General features: G+C 33.2%; 1 protein-coding gene across 9 annotated transcripts in view; it reads right to left on the reverse strand.

Annotated features, from left to right (window-relative positions):
• Cacna2d1 (calcium voltage-gated channel auxiliary subunit alpha2delta 1) overlaps positions 1 to 21,944 on the reverse strand; it is a 444,702-nt gene that overhangs the window by 30,968 nt on the left and 391,790 nt on the right. For 4 of the 9 annotated variants that reach the window (XM_048786232.1, XM_048786235.1, XM_048786241.1 and 1 more), the window contains 6 exons: positions 18,439 to 18,510; positions 16,314 to 16,385; positions 13,721 to 13,782; positions 7,249 to 7,325; positions 6,002 to 6,022; positions 5,261 to 5,321 (listed from right to left, as the gene is read on the reverse strand). In XM_048786232.1, coding sequence (XP_048642189.1) covers positions 5,261 to 5,321; positions 6,002 to 6,022; positions 7,249 to 7,325; positions 13,721 to 13,782; positions 16,314 to 16,385; positions 18,439 to 18,510 — 365 coding nt within the window. The remainder of the gene's footprint in view (positions 1 to 5,260; positions 5,322 to 6,001; positions 6,023 to 7,248; positions 7,326 to 13,720; positions 13,783 to 16,313; positions 16,386 to 18,438; positions 18,511 to 21,944) is intronic. The other 5 variants (XM_048786238.1, XM_048786233.1, XM_048786239.1 and 2 more) reach the window with 3 other exon arrangements.

The following is a 21,944-nucleotide window of genomic DNA, read 5'->3' on the forward strand; positions in this document are numbered from 1 at the left end:
TTTTAGACTTTGCATGCTCTCTTGATAGGTAGTAGACAGATGTGTGCAGCGGAACATGTATTTAAGGGAAGAATTCTATAATGTGACCCCACTGTGCTGACCTCTGGATGCTTTATTTAAAAAGATAAATGCTTTATTTATTTAAATGTAAATGTAAATGCTTTATTTATTTACCTGCAGCCCTGCCTAGATTAAGTCACTAGGATATATTACATTGCTCAGCAAACAACCTGTAATCCCCAGGCTTGAAATGCTAATAAGAAGAACAAGGTTATCCTATCAATTTTGTAACCAATCCACAGACCACTTACTCCCTGAGTGCTAAAACTCAGGGAGATCAGAATAATTCCCGTAATCATAAAATCTGTAAGTACAGATTTCAGTTAGAACTAGTCAGCATGGACCAAAGTGACCTAGAGTTGCCCTGGACCTTTTACATGCACAGTAGGGACTTAGAAGTTTGATGCAGTCTTGCTGTCAATCAAAAATCTAGAAGTGGACCTGAGTGGGACTCTCTGGAATCCTCCTTGGCACCCCCCAATAATACTGGAAGGCAGCAGGATTAGGCCCTCCTTTCCTTTCAAAGGACCCACTCTCTCCCTAAGTCACTTTTTCCATCCCTTCTAATAAAGTTTGCTATTCTTTTCTCAAGTCTCCAGTCTTGCCTGGAATCCTCTCAGACAAGAAAAGAATTCTGAGTAGGGACTGCTGCTTTGTTCCGGCTCTGCCAGTGGTAGGTCACCTCTGCAAAGTTATGACTGCATGCCTCTTAAAGATTGGAATCTTGCTCCATGCATTTACATTCTCAGTGTTTTCCTTTCATAGCAGTCTTAAAATTGAATGAAACTGAAGCCATTTTCTATTAATCCGGATCCAATAATTCATTTAGGAATTAACAAAAATGGTTTATGCTCAAATTTGCCAGCTATTTTAAAACATTTTTAAACAGCCTTTATTAAATAATATTCCTCATACAGCTACTACTACCTCCTACTACAACTTTAAAGATAACTAATACTTACTTAGAGTTCATATCTTATTAAGAGCTATGATAAATACTTTCTAGGCATTATCTTATTTAAAGTAATAAGAACTCTATAAGGTAGGTATTATTTTGCAAATTAAAAAACTAAGGTATAGAGAATTTGAGTAATAGCCACAAAAATGAAGACCTGAAAAGCAGACTCATATATGTACAGTCTTGCTTTAAAGCTTGCCCTATTGTTTCTCATTAAATATAGCATCAGAAAAAACTTTACAACTGCCACACAAATATCTCTATTCTTAGTTTTATTTCCTTCACTCCAATTTTATATCACTTTGAGTATACATTTGATACTTACTTTTTCAAGAACTCTTCCCTACAAAAATTGTACTGGGTGTTCTTTTGAGATCCCTTTGCATTTACATCTTCAATGTACATATAATAGCTTGGAGTGACAAGAAAATTGGGTCAAATCTCATCTTATTTAACATATCTAAAACCGTTTCCTGATCTGTGAAATGGGATTATAATACTAATTTATTATAGAGTTGTTATTATAGAACAGGAAATATTCTGTTCAAAACAGGGTTTAGCATATATTGAGGTGGACACTCATTGATTTGTCCTAAAAGCTACAATTCTTCCATGTTTAGGCTCCTCTCCTAAATACACACATGAATTCAATTTAAGCAAATTAAAGTTTCTGTATTGCTATCAAATATCACTTAGGCTACAGAAATAGTACATATGCTAATTTCTGATGGACTATACAAAATCTATTGCCTAAGAGTTAGAAATTGGAATTGAGAGATGTATTTATTCTCTTTGTGTGCACCTGGATTTTTATCGTCTCTTCTGTCTCTCTTAGGATGAAAATGAGAAAATTAGTCTGCTATTTAGTAGCAGAGAGAATTGAAGAAGCTTTCCAGAGATAACATATCTGAGATGCAGAGAGAGTTTAGTCAACACACTAGGGCTAATTTTAATCTCTTCTTACATTTTTGCTATGTTAATGTTTATTTGAAAATTCCTCTTTTCTAGCTAATGTCATCCTTAATATTTGGAATATAAAGGAGAACACTGAGAATATTATTCTTTCTAGTTGAAACTGGTTTTAGTAGCTTTAAGTTATTTGAAATAACAAATTGAAAGTTGTCCAAATGTACTTGTGTGTGAAAACTGCTAATAAAATTCCAGGGATTATGGTTAATCATATGATTTAAAAATATTCTTCATATATTTATTCACCACCTATAGCATGCCAGGCAATGGATTTGATATTGGGCATTGGATGGTAATTCAAATAGACATAGTCGTGGCTCTATCAAGGAAAGTCAATAAAATGAAATGTGGTCAGTGCTTTGATAAGGGAACTGTAGTACTCTCTAAAGCAGTCAGCAGGGACGCATGATCTAATGAAGATGGAAAGGAAATTCCTTGATTAAGACTGAGGTCTAGAGTGGGGTGATAGAGTATGTACTGTAGAAAATAGAAAAGAAAGTAAGTGGAAGATGGCAAAGAAAAGCAACAACATTGACAATAAAAACAGTGGATTTAGGAACTGGGAGAAGTTTAGTGTGTCTAGAATTTAGAGCAGGGGAAGGCAAACTTTTTCTCAAAGGGTCACAGAGTAAGTGATTCAGGCTCTGTGGGCCTTAACGTCTGTTCCAGGACTGCTCGACTCTGCCTCTGTAGCAAAGGCAGTCAGAGACAATATAAAAAACCAAGCACGTGTTCTATCTAGTGCTCCAGTAGAGCTCACTGCATAAAACAGGCAGCTGGTCTGAAAGCCCCTGATTTAGAGGCTGGTGACCACATTGGTACAATGAGACCTGGTAACAGAGCACTTGGAAGTTATGATATAAAGTAAAGATTGTCATGAGGACAATATACAGCAACTGGTTAGTATTAAGTCGATGTAAAAAATATTATTCATATTTTAAAATAGTCTCAGAATAAATACAGGACTGGGAAGCAAAGTGGATGTGTGAATGTATGGAGAAGTTGGAGGGAGCTGGGAGTATCTAAGGGGCAAAAAAGCAGTACCTGAACAATGCAAAACAGGTGACAGTGACAGATGCATGTGATGCTCATGAGGCAAAAGTGGTACAGTGTGGTGAGTGCTGAGCCCTTGGATCTAAGGGCAAGGGAGCAGTTGAGGGCAACACACAGTTTCAAGACTGCCATTTGGGAGGGTGGTATTTCCTTCATGACACAATACACAGAGAAGAGCCTCCAAAGAGGAGAGATATTTATAAGGCATGGAATTTGAAGCATAATCAACAAATATTCCTGCAAGTTTCCATGAGATATGACTATCTCATACTGAAATATGTAAGGTAGACAAAGTCTGGATAGGGATACATGTGATTCTGTGTTGTGATGTAATGTCAATAAACTGCTCATAATGTCTACTTCTGCTTCTAGACATTGTGGCCATTATGTTAGATTTGGGAGCCATCACCCTACACTGCAGGCAAGCATGGTAGCTTGTGGTGTGAAGGCAGACTCAAATAAGAGAACCTTAACAAGCATCCTTTGCAGCAACCTCATGTGAGTGGTCAGCAGAGGAGCCAGATAGGGAGTAAGAGAACCACAGCAGTGTGACATCAAGAAAGAGGAGGAAGAGAATGCAGAAGGGAACACTCCAAAAACACTTCCAAAGCTGAGTATTTTTTTACCTTTTATTTTTTTCAATTTTATTTTATTGGTTCTTCTTAGTTATATATGACATTAAAATCCATCTTGATAAAATTATAGAAGCATAGGATATATCGTATTCTAATGAGGACCCTGGGCATGATGGTGGGGTATACTTAGATAGAGTCATATGTGTTCATAGGAAAAATATGTTAGATTTATTCTGTTCTCTTTCCTATTCCTATCCCTCTTTCCTTTCATTCCCCTTTGTCTAATTTAACAAACTTTTCTTCTTCATCTTTCCCCCTTTATTATGGTTTAGCTTCCACATATCAGCAAAAATTTCAACCTTTGGATTTTTGGGGATTGGCTTATTTCATTTAGCCTGGAATTGTCCAGAGCCATCCATTTACTGGCAAATGTCATAAAGTCACTCTTATTTAAGACTGAGTAATATTCCATTGTGTGTATATTCTACAATTTATTTATCCACTCCTCTGTAGATGGGCATCTAGGTTTGTTCCATAGCTTAGCTATTGTGAATTGTAATGCTATAAACATTGATGTGGTTATGTCACTGTAACATGCTGATTTAATTTTTTTTTTTTGGATATATGCTGAGGAGTGGGATAACTGGGTCAAATGGTGGTTCCATTCTTAGTTTTTTGAGGAATTACTGAGAGAGCTTTTTAACTGCCAATTTTTAAAATGTTACATTTACTCCCTATTTCAAGTAGAATCAGAATTCAGAAATTTGCTTTCATAAAAATAAAAGTAATCACTGAGAACAATTTTTATGAGCCCTTTTGGGTTCTTGGAATAATTTCTTCAAGAAGTATAAGCCTGAAAAATCAATAATACAAACTTTGAGATCTATTTAATATTTTATCCTCCACTAATGGGAATGCTGTATATGTGTGCTATAGAGTAGGAGTCAAGCTAAGAAAAAAAGAATACTCATGGATTACTGCATAGTTTCAAATAATCATAGAAAAGAGAGGTAGGCATAAAAGCTACATATTAGGGATAAAGAAAGGAGATTATATGAGAAAATTAAAATTGAGTAGGAGAAAAAGGTTCATGTGGAGAATCATGTGAGGCAATGTCACAATATTAAAGTAGTTCCCCAGAAATCTGTGTTAAACAAAAATCAATTATGAGTTTCAAACTTTCCAAATGTTTACACAAACATACATATCTGTATTTGCACATATCTATGTATACTTATGTATGTGTATGTTTGTGAGATAAATATATGTCATATTTTCTGCGTATGTGTATATATATGTGTGCATATACAATGTATATATTCAAAGTACAAATGCATAAATACATAATTCTCCACTACTGTTTGGTATATTTTTAGTTCCATAAGAGCAAAGCCTACATCTATCCCATTCACCATTGTATGCTTGAATTATACATAGCAATTATTCAGTAAGTATCTGAATGAATAAATGAATGTATAACCAGGATATTGTACAGTTTTTAAAAAGTCATTGTCTTAGGTTTCATAATTTGACATAGGATTAACCCAAAGTAGTCTTGACTACAATTTAGAATATCTGTTAAAGGACTTACCCAACCAAAAAGCTATAAAAAAGGAAAGCAAAACATGAAAAGCCTAAAACCAACCTTGGTGCTATGAATGTATAGCCAGATTCTTCAAAGTTATCTGGCTTCAGGGTTTCGGAATCTGCAAAGATAATGTCACAGATTAAATAAACAACAAGTACCCATTCCAAGATTCTATGACAATAAGAATGCATTAAAAAGATTACCTAGTAAGAAAAATTTAAAAATAAAAACAGACTACTTACATCCAAAAGGTGAAACAAATTAAAAACCATAAAGGTCCTTAATGCTTCCCAATATAGAAATAATGCCATATCATGGATTTACTTAACTACCTGATTACAACAGTTATACCAGATAAAATGCAGTCTACATTTTTCCCATTTACTAACCACAGTATAATCAAATATCTTTTAAAGAAAACTTCATATCAATGTTACATTAAGTATTTTATTTCAAATAAAAATAGAAAAAGTTTACCAATATTATGATACAAAAATGATTTTAATAAACTTAATGTATTTAGTCAATTAATAACATTATTCATTTTAGGTATGAATTAGTAAGTGGAAGGATAAAAATCACAATTTTAATTTTAAGAAAAAACTTGAACATGAGACAGGTTGCATATGAAAACGCAAGCATATTCTTCCCCATTTTTGCTGCTAAGGTTTGAGTGACTGTGGAGGAGAATCTAGCAAATGAGAAGCACAGAGGATAATATCCAATAGGAATGGAAATATCAGTGGAAATGTCAAGTGTACTTAAGAGAAAGAAACTGAGCAACAAGAAAATACTTGCCCTTCATTTTGCCCTTTTTTGCTGTGAAAATCCATCAGAAAGAGAAAGCAGGGAAACAAAAAAAAAAGAGGGTAAAGCAAAGGGGGTCACAAACAATATTTTATTCAATGACTTTCTTGAATAAAAATATTGTGCATAGATCAAAGGTTCATTTATGTACAGCTGTAGTCTGGAAAAAAAAAGACATTTTTGAAGGCTGGAAGGTATGTCCTGGTAATTTTACTAGATTACCCTTTCTGTACTGTGGTTATTTCAAGGGTCTGTTTTGCGAAGTGGTTAATGCAGGTGCAAATACCCAAGATATCAGCCTATTAATGGAAGCACTTACCAATCATCAAGGACTCACTAGTTATCCCTCATTTGTCAAGTGAAGGACTAGCTCATGCAAAATTGCTGGTTGTTAAAAGACCATCATATCTATTAAGTGAAAGTGCAAATATAAATTTATAATATACCACAATATTCTATGAACACCAGGCCTGTAGAGGTTAAAAAAAAAGATCCAATACAGAAATGAAGGAAACTTTAGTTTATTCTCAAGCCAGATGTACAAAATATATTCTATATACATATTTTTTTCTTAATCCTAACAGAAAAAATTTAGGTTGTTAATAATGAATGAACTGCAAAGGATATGATGGTCATTTTACTTTACTAAATCTAGTCACCCCAAACAAAGATGAACAATGACTGGAAATATGCACTAGTGTTCATAATTACTCCACATTCCAAATGATGCTCATTAAAAAAAAATCGGTTTGAGTTACTGAGACATTAATTTGGATTATGGAAAGAAAGTTAATTGCCAAGCACAATATTATTCTAGCCAAAGGCAACAGAAAAAATAAGTGAAAGGAAAGATATGAAAAGGAAAAGCTTTACTAGCACAGAGCCATGAGTAGAGACCATGTTGATAATTAGCATGTGAAACATTGTACATCAGCTAGCAGACCCTTAAAACGACAGCAACAGAGGACACAGCACTGCAATGATTCTATGAGCACATAGCAAGGCAGGGAAGGGTGGTGGGGACTGCCAGTGAGACTGGAGTACCTGCTCATATTCTATCCATGTAGAATATTTCTTGTTCCTTGCATGTTTGGAATGGGTTAGAATCATTGCTGTAGATTTGGTAATAACACCTACTAAAATATATAAGCCTTGGGTATTCCAAAATCTAGACGTATTTAAACATCTGAGACTAGGAGATAACAAATAGACCCTGACGTGGCTTTCACAGTACTTACATCTGGCCTGAGTTATTGTCTCTTCTATTTTGGCTTTTATATAGTAAAAACTGTAGGTTGGTAATACCAAGGCCAAACTGCAATAGAAACAAGAGAAGCATAAACACAAACAAACAAAAATGAAACATAACTTAAAAAAAAAAAAAAAGACACATCAAGTTCATGGGAAAATCCAAAGATCTTCCTCATGGGAGGGAAAGGACATATTACTTTGACAAGAAAATGCATTCAGCAAATAGAGTACTTAATTTTGGTCTTGCCATCCAGAGTCATCCAACTTTCTATATTGTAGGGAATCAGGAGACATGTGGAAAATAAGCTAACAAATTCATCCATAAATTAGCTGAGGAAGGAATGTCATGGGGTTCCTACTATATTTTCAGACAATTATTTTAAAATACTTTGAATTTTGACAAAAACAGATTACTGAGAGTATTTTTATTAAGTAAATAGACCATACCAATTGGTTACTCCTCATCAATGTATTTATATGGTGTTCAAATGTTTTATACCAAATAGATACATACCATTAAAATTATAGATGGAAGAATTATTATTGTTACTATTGTACAATGCATAAGGTCATCTGAAATATATTATTTTTAGGGGTTAAATATCTACTATTTTAAAACTCTAATCTTTGGACAAGTTTTCCAGTGTTTGCTGGTGGGCAAATTCAGATCCATTGTAGCACTAATAGATATTAACTGCCTGTTCCATTATTTCTTACCCAATTGTACAACTAAATTCATTTACTGTGGATATTCCAAATGATTTGGTGGATTTTTGTTAGACACAAAGGGAAATACATTCTAAATTCAGTAGCTTATGAGATTTAAAGAGTTCCTTTAGTCTCATGGTAGATGTCCCAATGGGAAGATAGTTTTAGGGCAAATTTTAAGTCAAATTCAGAATGTTTTAGACACAAAAAATGTAAACTAGCCATTTATCCAAAATTGCCTTAATGACTGTTCAAAATAAAACATTGTCAGGCAAGTAACATTTCTCAATTTGAAATAAACAATTAATAAAACATGACATTTTAGAACTATTATAAGTTCAAAATATGCAATTTCTAATAATACAACTTTTTATGTATAAAATGATTCTACTCTCATACTAGCTAACACCCATATGTGGAACATACATAATGATCCTATATCCCCATTTGCAGTTACAAATGACTTTTGCTATGCTCTGAATATAGAAAGGAAACTTGTAAGCTAAAAGTATAAAAAATGAGGGTATCTCTAAGAGGCCCAACATAACCACTTTCTAAAAGTAAAACTTGATTAATATGACCAATTGAGTCACTGACATACATTTTTAACATTTACTCCAAATTTTAGTAATACACAGGAAAAGGTGTACATTCTAGGCTTTTGAGCATTTTTTGGCACTTCCAGATCCTTGAAGTCACTCAAATCTCATGTATCACCAGCTTTGGAAAAATCTAAACTGTAATCTCATTTATGTGTCATTTGTGGACAATATGGAGTAAAACTAAGTATAAATTTTCAGATTTTTCCTTCTTATGAATATAAATATTAAAATTGTCCTTTATAAAAAGGAAAAAATACAAGAGCCTACTTGCTTAAATTTAATTACGCAATAAAGATAGCAAAATAAGTGGATGTTTGTTACTTCTGATTCCCAAATCTTTCACCATTGTTAAGTAATTTATAAGACTTTCCTTACAGGAAAAGGTCAGGGAAATAAAATGTTATGTAGATTTAATGAAAATTTCTACATTCATTTCATAGGTAACTTCAAGTGGAGGCAGAGATTAAAATTAAAATAAGCAGCGAAATCAGTCTGAAAGCAAGATGACCTTTCATGATTCACTTGCCATTTAGAAAATGTAGAGTGGAATTACTGAGCATTTGAAGATTGTCTCCTACAAATTCCTCTCAAGGGAAATTAGGACATTTTTATTGCTCCATCAGCCTTATTGCTAAGAGAAACTTCTAATTAAAACCAATAATGTTATATCATGCGACTGCTACAGTGTCACTCCGTAAGCTTGCGTTACATCTCATGTACCACAAAATAGTGTGGGAATTCAAGAGGAACACCATAAATGTTTTAAAATTGGTATATCAAATATACATTTTATTGGCCTGCAAGACTAATGCTGTTATCCAGAGCTACAATTCTTTCTATAGAAAAAGTGTTATACTTTATCTTCAACTCAAGCCAACAGTTATTTCTTCCACATAATGCCAGATAAGATCTTTACAAACATACAGAGTCAATGGTGCTATCATACACAGTACTTGCTGTCTCTCTCCATATAAACCCAATAAACCAAGACAGCTTTATTTCCTCTTGGAGATTAAAGTTCAATAAAGCAAGTGGCCACCAGATAGATGGTTGAGCCCATGTAACATTTATGTGCCCCATAAACACAGTTAACAGAGTTAAATAGAATATCACAAACACTTTTCAAGTCAATAATCTATGTCAAAGTAAACTTTATTAAAAAGAGAAGACTTTCTATTAAAACAATTAAATTACTATAATACAGAAGATGGTACCTAACTTGGATCAAAATTTATGGAGCCAGAAATTACCTTTCTGAAATTTGGTATCTCATTCATTAAATCAAAACATATCTTTTGTTCAACTCAGATGTGATATTTTGTTCTAAACTGCTGCTTGTGAATTTGTCTAGAAATTCAGGGAAGTGTTTATAACAGGAGTAGATTCAATTTAGCCCAGAATTAGAGACTTGGAAAAGAGAATATATGAGGAAAACATGCCAAAGTGAAGGAATCAGGGCCTCTTTGGAGAAAAACGAAATGTATAATAATGGAAATCACAGAAGTGACATGGAAGAAAGCTTAGTGTGAAATGTGTGATAGGTATATCAGCCTTGGAAGTCTAAATGTGATATTTTGTGAACAGGGAAAGACAATGAATTTGAGGAAACATTAACCTGCCCACACTTTGTATTATTCCTGAGCGTGTGAGGGAAAGGTTAGATAGAGTGTAGAAGCCATTTGTGAGATAATTTCACCTTCAGCCAGGGTATAAGAAAAATTTAAAAAAACCCCAAAGTGTTCTTATAACAGCAGTAGAACCAACCACCATGGCTGCCTCATTGTCAGCGACAAAATGGCACAGAATTCCTAACGCAGATCTGGTTCACCTGAATAACAGAGCACAGTGCACATTCTCACTCTCAAGAGACAGGGCTCCCTGCTGCCTTCTCCACACCTTTTAGTGAGTTTATCCAAAAACTGAAAAATGGCAATAATTGAGAAAGAGGGAGGAAAATGAATAATATGTATATGTGTATGAAGATTGTGTAAATGTAAAGAGATGCCTAGATAAAAATTAGAGATAGGAATTAGTAGACTGAAATAAGTAAAATAATTAAAATAGTCATTCTAGTGTTTCTTAATAAATCCTAAAATGTGTCAAAACCAAGAAAAGGAAGAAGGACTGGCATGTGCCATGTGAAGACATTAATATGTATGTTCTTCTCTTCTATATCTACTGTATATACCATTCTAGGAACAAAGAGACAGGTTTCTATGATAACAACATGTAGCTTTAGAAATATTCCCTAGCACTCTTGGCTCCCCTTAAAGATTATGTGTATATTATGAGGAGTTGGAAAGGAACGAAATATAAAAAGAAATACTTGAGGTCACCACAGCCTATTAGTTAGGATACATGTTAATTGCACAGAAATATGTCATAAGAGACTTTCATGTTTCGTTACTGCAATGGAAGTTTTGGACATCATTATATGAGTCTGACAGAATGAGACAGACTGGAAATTTCTCTGATTAAATTTTTGTCAACTTCAAATAGAAATTCTTCAATTCTGGACATATTTATAGAGTGCCTACTATATGCCACTGTCGGAAAGCTGATGATTCATAAGACACAGGGAAAAGTCATTGCCCCTTAGAACTTAGTAGTAAAAGAGGACAAATGAGAATCAAGACTATCACTGGTTGCACTGGCACATGCCTGTAATCCCAGTGACTAGGGAGGCTGAGACAGGAGGATGGCAAGTTCAAAGCCAGCCTCAGCAATGGTGAGGCACTGAGTAACTCAGTGAGACCCTGTCTCTAAAGAAAATACAAAATAGGCCTGGGAATGTGGCTCAGTGGTTGAGTGCCCCTAAGTTTAATCCCCAGTAACCCCTTCCAACAAAAGAGAATATCATTATATGTATTATATGGCTCATGTATATGTGCCTGTGTTTAAAGTAAAAGATGACAGGGTTATGGAAAACACAAAGCAGAGGAAGGAGACATGGAGTATGGTGAGGCACTTACCATTTTAATTAGGATGGTTGGAAAAGGACTTTCTGAGGAAATGAAAAGTAAGCAATAACATGAAGATGAGGATATAAGCATATGGTCTATCTAGGAAAAATCATGTGGGGCAGAAGTCACTTCGGGAACAAATGCAATGAGACAGAAGAGTGCCAGTGTTTATGAACAGCAGCAAGGGGGACAGTGTGGCTTAACCAGAGCATGTGCAATGATTTAGAGAGGTGGCGTTGAGTGAGATCCATGGTTTAGGGCACCATGGTGGGCTCTGGAAGCTACACCAAATGAGACAGTAAATTATTGGGAGGTTGTGAGTAGGGTACAATTGTTTTCAGGTGTTAAGCTCACTCATTTTAGTGTGTTGAGAATATCAACAGGAACAAAAACAGAGGTCCAGATGTAAGCAGCTATGTACTGGCAGGGGAGTGGGAATTCTTTCCATTTCTATTTTCACAGTAATGGAAGCAAAGACACCACCCAAGAAAAAATGGATGAGGAGTATTATGGGTTTGAAGAAAAAGAAGAAACTGTCATCAATCATCTATAAGCACCCTATATTTCCTGGATTATTGAGAACCCCAGGTATTATTAAGGCCCACTTGAGATAAGTGTTCACCAATTTTAGGTGATATGGGTTTGTAAATACTTTGCTTCAACCATTTTTAGTGAAGTGTGGTTATAATTGAACTTAACCAGAATTGGTATTTTGTCAAACCTGAAGGAAGTCTGATAAAGGGACTTGGGCTGGGGTGTGTGCAAGAAAGTGAACATAGGATCCAAGGAATTTCTGTTAAATAAAGAGGGTCACAAGGACAGTGGAAAGAGAGAAGGGATTGCTGGGTTTCTTATCTCAATTGAGACAAAGGATTGCTGTCATCAGGTTACTTGTGAGAGGGGTGGAAATCTAGAAAGTGATAATCAAAGGTTGGATGAAAACATCTCCATTAGATTATGAAGGAGTTGCAGATGACACTATAAGAGCTATGGAACCTGACTTTGGAATAAATGGGCAAGGCTGAGGATGACAATATCAGTAGAGGACAGGAGGGAAAAAATGGAAGTTTGGGCACCAGAAAACTCATCTATATAAATACTACTTGAAATGTAGTGCATAGACCTAGCTAATTTGCAAATAATTATTATCCCATGAACAGAAAAATACAGAAATTGAAAGTAAATATTTAGGAAATTTTACAGCAATTTGACAGGCTAACTCTGCCTGTGGAATCTAATGATAAAATTTACAGCTTGTACTTTTAAACTGCTTTGAAATTTTTGTTTTACTTTATGCCAGTGTCCATATGTTATAATAATTTGAAAAATACTGATCTATATGAATGTAGGAGAACTGATAATGAGACAATCTTATAGGAATAAGAGGGAGACAACTGCTAAACAGAGAAAGGTGGATAGTGTAGTCTGGTGACATGAGATTCAACGATGAGAGTTCCTTTTAATGAGGAAAAAAAGAGAGAAGGAGTAACAAGAATGATGTACTCATATAAACCTCAGTATTATGAGGATGCAGGGAGCCGGGCCAGAGGGAAAGCGGTGAGCTGAGAGGGGAATTGAAGTGAGAAAGTAAAGGAAATGCTCAGCAGGTTTGGAGAAAGGGAGGAATCTTCCAAGAGATGATCAGGGATTAGGCTGTCTAATTCTCCAAGCTCAGCTAATGGGATAGATCCTGATATTAATGAACTGCTATTCAGTGGGAGCAAATTACATCAACTAAGTCTTTTATAACAGATGCTATGAGGAGAAAATAAGCTGTACTTTTAGGTTAATTTGCAACTTAAATGCAAGTAAAATAAGCAAAATCCCAACTTAAAAGAGGAAGTCAGTGGAAGTGACAGCTATAAAATATTTTTTATGGGGATTTTTGTCAACATTTATCAGTAATATAATTAGACAAAAAAATACAGATTTAAAACATATGTTTTTATTGACAGATTTTAATATTGCTAGCTTTCCCCATCTTTTCTATCTTGAAAAATCAGGTGCTATAACTTTAATACATTTTTACGTTGGAGAGAGAGTAACTTTCTATTGGAAATCACATTAAAAATAGCTTATGAAAATGCAAAGACAATATTCATCCATTGAAATTGTGGCAACTAAAAACTAGAAAAAGGCATTGAACATTCTTTTTCCATAATACACATATAAATGTAACTAATTACCTGTAATCTGTGCCATTGACAGGTGTCCATGTGTATGTCCTGTTTCCTTTATCAATATATCTCTAGAAAAAAGTTTGACTTCATTATTATCAACTCATATCTTCATGAATTCATATGAAGAATGGAGTAATAATATTTACTTATAAATTCTGCAGTCATTCACAGCCTTCTTCATAAATGTATGATAGAATCTATCCTCAATTTATTTTTTTCCATTATGGGTGTATGTTTGAGAGAATATAAAAATTTTAGAACAGAAATAAGTATCCAGATGATACAATTTAAGGAGTTAAAAAGTATTAGATCTTAACAGTTTATGCCAAAGAAAAAGAAAACCTGAAAATATTTTCTGAAAACTGAAGTTTAATAATGAAAAAGACCACGACTCAGATATAGTTAAGAGTGAATAGGAATATCAGGAAATGAATGTCATCAGTGTGTCTAGATCCAAATTAGTATATTATTACTGTTCTTATTAAGCTTTAATTATGGTATTACTATGGTTTGTTAAGAGGCTAATTACTTGATGTTACTGAAGGTTAGGAAGACACCTAATCTACTAGAGAAAGGAAATGCCGAGTTAAATAACTTCACGGATATAAAATCTTTCATATGCAGCTATTGAGTAATGGTATAAAGACATTCTCGATCTTTCTTCCTTTAGGTACAGTGATGGCACATATTCGACTTTTAATTTTGTCAATTATCTCCAGCTTTATTATCCTCACCATATTAAAAATTTTGTGGAAGGGTTATTCAGCATTATGCACCATGCTAAATATCTTACTGTCATTTATCTCACTTACTCAAACCCCAGGAGTAGATCTTATTTCTCATAATTTATTGATCAAGAAATAAGCCTTAAGAAGGAGATAATGCACTTACATTTTCAGGGTTAAGAAAAATGTCTGAGGCCAAATCCACTTTTATAATGACTATTTAATTTTGCTTTTATACATCAAACCCTCCTACTGCTCTGTGTGGGTGTGTGTGCACGTGTGTGTAGGTGTATGTACGGTGGATGGAAGGATGGGTGGACAGGATTAATTTGAAAATGTTTACAAATTAATTTGAGACAAGTATGGGTAAAAACTATTCAATAAATCAGATGAGAAGAAAGGCTCTGTGGGAAACATTTCACATGTAAGGAATTTTAAATTATTTGTGACTCATAATGCCAGACATTTTGAGATGTGCTGTGTTTTCAATCTCACAAAAATGGAAAATGGTGTCAAGAAAAATTACATGATTTCCTACAACAAAAGAGAATGAAATTCACAGTCACTTCTCAACTGATATACTCATTCACAGGGTAAACAAATTTTCTTTAATTGAATTATACAAAAACCTGGAGGGCGTTTATATTGTAATTGAAGTTTAGCAGCTATATCTACTTTTAATCACACATTCAAGGAAAAAAATCTAAAATTTTAAAGATTTATAAGTGGAAATTAGTCAAAGAAAGGAATATGCAATAATATGAAGGAGGAAAAATATGAATGTAAGTAAATAGAATGAAGATAACTTGGTAAGCTGAGGAAAGAATGTGCAGGTCACAGTTCTCGGAACAACACAGAGAGGTGAGGGGTACTGTTGAGTAGTTTACATCCTTCATGCAGGGAGTGAAAGGGAAAAGAGCATGGCTAAAGTCTAAGTCAATACTGAGTAGACAGCTCAATAAAGACTGAAGTTTATATATACCTCCTCAGGCTCTGGTAAGAGGGACTCATAATGATATTAAAATGAGAAAAGCCATGTGCTAATGAAGGACCACATTTAGAACCTAGGTCCATCTTTGGAAACATCTGCTGAGGAATTGGAGAGAATCTGGGAAAAAAGTATGAGATTTCAGAGGGAAGGATATAATTTATATATAAAAGCTAAAGTTAAAGTTCCAGGCACAAAAGCCTCTGAGTCCTATATATTTTTGAGATACTCAAATATATGAATGTCCTTTTTCATTCCACATGACTGATTAATGGTTAGCTATTCCTTATCCACAAGAGATCTTACATACAAACATAAAGAAATATAAGTTTAGTAAATAAGTCAGTGATAAATGAGGTCATTTGTGCTAGCTCATATTTTAATTTCAGATTTAGATGCAGAAAATCTATAAATAGTAAAAACAGAGATAAGTCCAACTACAAACAAGTAAATGAAAAACAAAAACACAAAACAACATACAGAACACAACAATTAGAATGTCTGTATGCATAAATCATAAAACATACAGCTTTTCAATATTAACTTCAATTTTCATTGTTGCTAAAAACAGCACAACATTAAGTTGTGTGTTTTATTTCTTATAATGATAAAATATACAGGCATCAAATATAGCTTTCAATGATTTAAAAAAATATATATATAGCAAAAAACTTACAGCGATATTATTTCAAAAAATATTTTGAAAAGAGTTGAAAATATCTTAGTAAAATATTCCCCTAGTTAAAAAGTGTCTTAAAAGAAAAATTTTCATTAGAAACTTCCTTGTTATATAAGTAAATACCAGATTAGCAGAAAGGAAAGACAAATTCTCAAGATCGATTATTATTAACACATACTTTAAGAATACAAAAGAATGAATTCTTACCTCATCTTGAGATTTAACCAGAGTTCTGAAGGTTTTTTCTCCACTTTCTCCATCTATCATTTTATTTCGAATCTAAGGGAAAATGAAACAACTACTTTATTCCAGGAACCAAGCAGACCTATTGAAGTATGATTATATTCATTTTTGAATGTTTTTCCTTATTTTGAACAGAATGAATATAAATGGTAGATTGGTTTGACTATTAGTTGCAGTTGTTCTCTGGGAATTATTTTTTAAAGTTGTCAAACTCTGATCATTTTATATCATTTTAAAATAACAAAAGCACCTGAAATAAATTTTTTCAACCAGTCATTAATTTTTGAAACATAATTAGTAAAAAAAAAAAAGTAGTCAACTGTCTTATAGGCTGGCTACATTTACATGAAAAGTTCTCATTGAGAAAGAGAAATGCATATGCATTTACAGAATTAGCATGTACTATGGAATATTTCAAATTTCAACTTCACCTAATCAGATTTATATGAGAAAGAATTTTTTAATTTTTATTAGTGCATTATAATTATGCAGACAATGACATTAATTGTTATATATTTGAACAGGTACAAAATATAATAATATAAATCTGTAAATTTTATTTCCCAATACTTTTTATCCTTATTCAGTTTCCATTTGTCATCTCCGACAGTACAAATACAATATAAGTAAGGGATAGAGAGACTTATAAAAACCTACTGGGATTTAATAAGACACAGTTTAGCTTCCTTATAGGCAATTTCCCAAATTTTAAAAAATGAATTAGATCACATTAATTTACAAAATATTCATCTACTGGAAATTATCAAAATTTTCTCTAGCTTATTTTTCATTTTCTGTAACACAATTGGACATTTGCATTTGGCATTTGGTCACTACAGATAATAAGTGAACAAACTTGGTGTGAGAAAAAAATTAAATGTGAAGAGGATGTGATTAGTCTAATTTAATTAAAATACTTGAGGTCTGAAAAACACAAAAGGAAAGAGCAGAGAGCAGCTCCTTAGGTAACTTGAATGTCCATCAAGGCTCCAAAATAATGAACACTTGACCACAAAGCAGATATTTTTCCAAGCTCTTTCTAGATATTATTTCATGCAATCACTATGTTAACTGAGGGGAAACAAGACTTAGAGAGACTAAATGTTGTGATGATCATTGTGGTGACTGAGCAGGGAGGAGTTCAGACATCCATTTTGCCACCACTACCTTATCCTACTTTATTGTATATAACACTTGACAACAAATATTCATTAGCCAGGGAAAACATCCTAGCTCTATGCCACAGCCTAGGATAATCATAGTTAAATCTTATGGTTGTGCAATGAGGGAGTAAATCTGTAAAATGAGTCAATTGAGTTCAAATTAAAATATGCTGTGACAAGTTTTAAAAGAAATATGTAACTTTTGAAAAGATGAAAGAAGAAGTTAATCTTTCTGGAAAAAATACCCCAAACTTGTGTTCTGGAGTACAAGAGCCTACTCCTGCAACTTACTGAGTAACTTTTTTAGTTACTATTTAACTTCTGTTTACTGCAAAGTTATCATCAGTGTAATAGATATAATAAAATGTTCCATACCTTTCTCAAAGGCTCTTGAAAATCCATGACTGATATTATGTACTTAGTGTTATTTTTAACTATTAACCCATTATTATCATGAAAGACCCTCTCAGAGGAAGTGACATGTGATTTTGGTTTTGAAATAAAATAGAAATTTGCTGAGTAAAGTGCGCAAAGACAAACATGGCAGCTGCTCTGCTCATGTTTTCCTCATGTGGTCAGGTGGCTGGATGCCTCCCAACTCCTCTTTCAATTGTGTGGTAATGTCCATTTGTATGACTTTTATTGAATCTCTGTCCTTTTTGTATTGGAATAGTTAAAATACCTCTATCTTTGAAAGGAGTAAAACATTTAGGTCATACCCAACTTGAAATATTTATGTCTTCTCATAACACCATTTGGATGAGAAGATAGAACCTAGAAAATTTAAAGATAGAGGATATTCATCTTTGTGTGTGTAGTACCTAAGAGACAGCCTAACACAACACAGTTGCTGGACAGATACTTGAGGCATGGAAGAAGTGAAGCAGTGACCTGAGGTCTGCCTTTGTCCTGTTGGTCACACTCACCTCTACTTTAATATCATTCTCTAACTCTGCATCAAGGAAATCCAATGTGACTGGCTCCTGAGATTTGGGGTTCTACACAGAAAACAATAACAACTAATTACATATGATATTATAAAATGATGCTGTGTAAAACAGTTAATTTAATGGATATTTAAAGATGAAATTAATTCTCTAAAAGTTACTTACCTAAGATACATTAGTAATTGATAGAGGTATCTTCTTTCATATGCACATGAAACTATTTCATGAACATATGTACATGAAAGTAGACAGAGCTAAGAGATTGAGCTTTAAATGCAGTAGATTAATTGTAATTAATCATCAAATGAAAAACAGTCTCACCCTGAATGTTGTATTATACACTGCATTTATAATCATAAGCCTATGGGAATACGATTTTTGAAGATCCATTCACAACTTTCTTTCCTTTAATTAGAATGACAAAGTGCAAAATATAGCAATGTGACAATAAAACAAAGGCCATAAGTAAGCATCCCAAGCTGTAGTTCAGATAAAAAAATAGACTGTGTATGGAAAAAATGTTTTTAAAACTAGTTTGAATTTTCTAAGTAAAACAAATTCTATAAGACCTATACTTTCTTCTCAATATGCATAAGGAAAAGAAATAAGTTAGTTTTATATACTTAAATCTCAGAAATTTTATATTTTATTAATTCAAACTATTAAGATTTTATAAGAAAACTTGTGGTCAAGTCACAAAGACTTTTATTAAGATTAGCTATTTTAATTAAAGTTTAACTAAGTACTATTTCCTGACTTTTCTTGCTGATGCATAATAACAAATAAAGTTCACCATGGAATAAGATAATTTATTTATATATAAGTATATGATACTATTATTTTAATTTCACAATCACATATTGAAGACTTACTGAAGTAAATCAATGCATTCCTTTAAAACACCTGCTAAGTAACATGTCATAGAATTTCAAAGTTCACTAGAACAATAAATCATAATATGTATGATTTTATAAATGCAAAATTTTAGAAACTAGATTTTAAATGTTTATTAAAATAAACATTACCCCAGTCTCAGACTTAATTAGGTAGTGGTATTAAATGCACACTGTTCTAGATTAATGCCCAATCACCAGATTCTTGGTAATTATCAGCCTCCCTTTTCATCATCACTATTTGAAACACAACTTTAGGAGAGTAGACTTCCAAACACAAAAGGAACAGTTAAAATTTTATTAAAATTAAGCATATCTTTTTGGGGTATGGATAACAGCATACACAGTATTTTATAATTATGAAAAAACTGCCTTCAAGGAATAACTCCATTTTAAAAAGTATATTTTTTTATTCCCTTAGTTTTTGATGAATGAGAATACTTAAAGGCAAATTAAACAAAGATAATCTCACCCGTATTTTTTAAAAATATATTTTCAGTTGTTGATGGACTTTTATTTTATTCATTTATTTATATATGGTGCTAAGAATTTAACACAGTGCCTCACACATGTGAGGTAAGCACTCTATCACTGAGCCACGAACCCAGCCCTCACCTGTATTTTTAAAACTGAACTATATTCACTGCTTAAGAACTCTTTGACTATAATCAGAAGGTTCTATATTACTAAAAGTCTAAGTATTTGATTTTTTGTTTGTTTGTTTTTGGTACTGGGGATTTAACCAAGGGTCACTTAACCACTGATCAGCATCCCTAGGTCTTTTTTTTTTTTTTTTAATTTGGAGACAGGATCTCCCTTATTTAGAGCTTCACAAAGTTGCTGAGGCTGCTTTGAACTTGCAATCCTTCTGCCTCAGCATACTGAGCACCTGGGATTACAGTTTTTCACCACTGTGCCAGGCCAAATATTTAATTTTTTGAAAGAGAAACATACCATCATTTGGCCAGGTGGCCAGGGAGGCTGAGACAGGAGGATCCCGAGTTCAAAGCCAGCCTCAGCAAAAGCAAGGTGCTAAAGACTCAATGAGACCCTGTCTCTAAATAAAATACAAAATAGGACTGGGGATATGGCTTAGTGGTCAAGTGCCCCTGAGTTCAATCCCTGTTACCCCAACCTGCGCCCCCAATAACATCATTTGGAGGGCATAGTTTTGATTTAGAAGCAAATAAATATTCCATAAGAAGAAAATAAAAACATATATCATAAGAAGAAAATAAAAGGGTAATACTGAAAAGTCTTCAAATCTGTGGTTAAGAAAATGAGCTGGGAAAAGTGGTGCACACCTGTAACCCCAGTGACTCAGAAGGCTGAGACAGAAGGACTGCAGGTTTGAGGCCAGTCTGGCAACTTAAGGAGGCCTTAAGCAACTTAGTGAGACCCTGTCTCCAAATTAAAAATAAATAAATAAACAAATAAATAAATAACGGTTGGGAATAAAGTGCCCAGTGGATTCCATTCTGATTACTCAGTATCAAAACAAACAAACAAATAAATACATAAATAAAGTGAAAGAAAAAGAAACCTAGAAAGTCCCTAATGAAAGGACACTCAATCTAATATTTCAGAAGTGCCTATGTAAACTTCCATGAAATAAACCATCCTCATATAAACACCCTCAAAACAGAATTAAAATTTTAACAAACTCAATGCAAACAAAGTGAAAAATAATCAAAATGATAAAATGAAAACAGAAAAAAAAGAATATTTATCTTACATGCAATGGATAATGCATAGCATGACCAGACCCAAACAGCATGCAGGGAGGAGGCATTATCAGGAAGATTTGGCAATATGAAGATCATGTCCCAATCCAACATATAAAGACACAGAGAAGAAAATGAAATCATAACAGAAACATATCAATGCACCACTTGTATTTTTAAATGGCAATCTGACAGGCCACTTTTTAAAAAGACTCATCACAGGTATAGGGAATGAAAAATTTTCAGAATTCTAATAAGAAAAAACCAAGACAAGATTAAGAATAGAAATTTGTTTGATCCTATGGTCTTTGAATGCCCATTATTTTTGCTCATTTTAAATATGTGACAATTCTATTTGCAAAATTTAAATATCAACTATCATAACAATCATTCATTTTGTGAAAATAAAAGGCAGGATGCAATATTAGCAAATTTTGAATTTGAAATAATTATTTGTCACTATGATTACAATACTTCATCGTTCAAAAATATCCCTCAAATTGAAAAGTCTTATATGGTTGCTAGATTGCCATTTGGAGTTTTCTTAGAATGAAAACAAAAATAACATAAACTATTATTCAGGATGTTTATTTTTTAGTCATAATATTTACATGTAATGTTTGATTTTGCTACAAAAATTAAAATTCACTAAAATGCAGGATTGCAAAAAGTATAATTTAAGATGATACATAAAAAGAAAACATGCAAGGAGAGTAACAAAATATCAATATCAAGAATGACCTACACATAATAATAATCTTTATAAAAATTGTAAAAGATTCAGGGACTTATATGCAACAACATGAAATTCAGATTTTCTTGGAGCTCTAGAGCTGGAAGAGAAATGAAGCTTTTACTAGTTCAGTTC

This window comes from Marmota marmota, unplaced genomic scaffold, assembly GCF_001458135.2.
Source record: "Marmota marmota marmota unplaced genomic scaffold, marMar, whole genome shotgun sequence".
NCBI classification, from domain to species: Eukaryota; Metazoa; Chordata; class Mammalia; order Rodentia; family Sciuridae; genus Marmota; species Marmota marmota.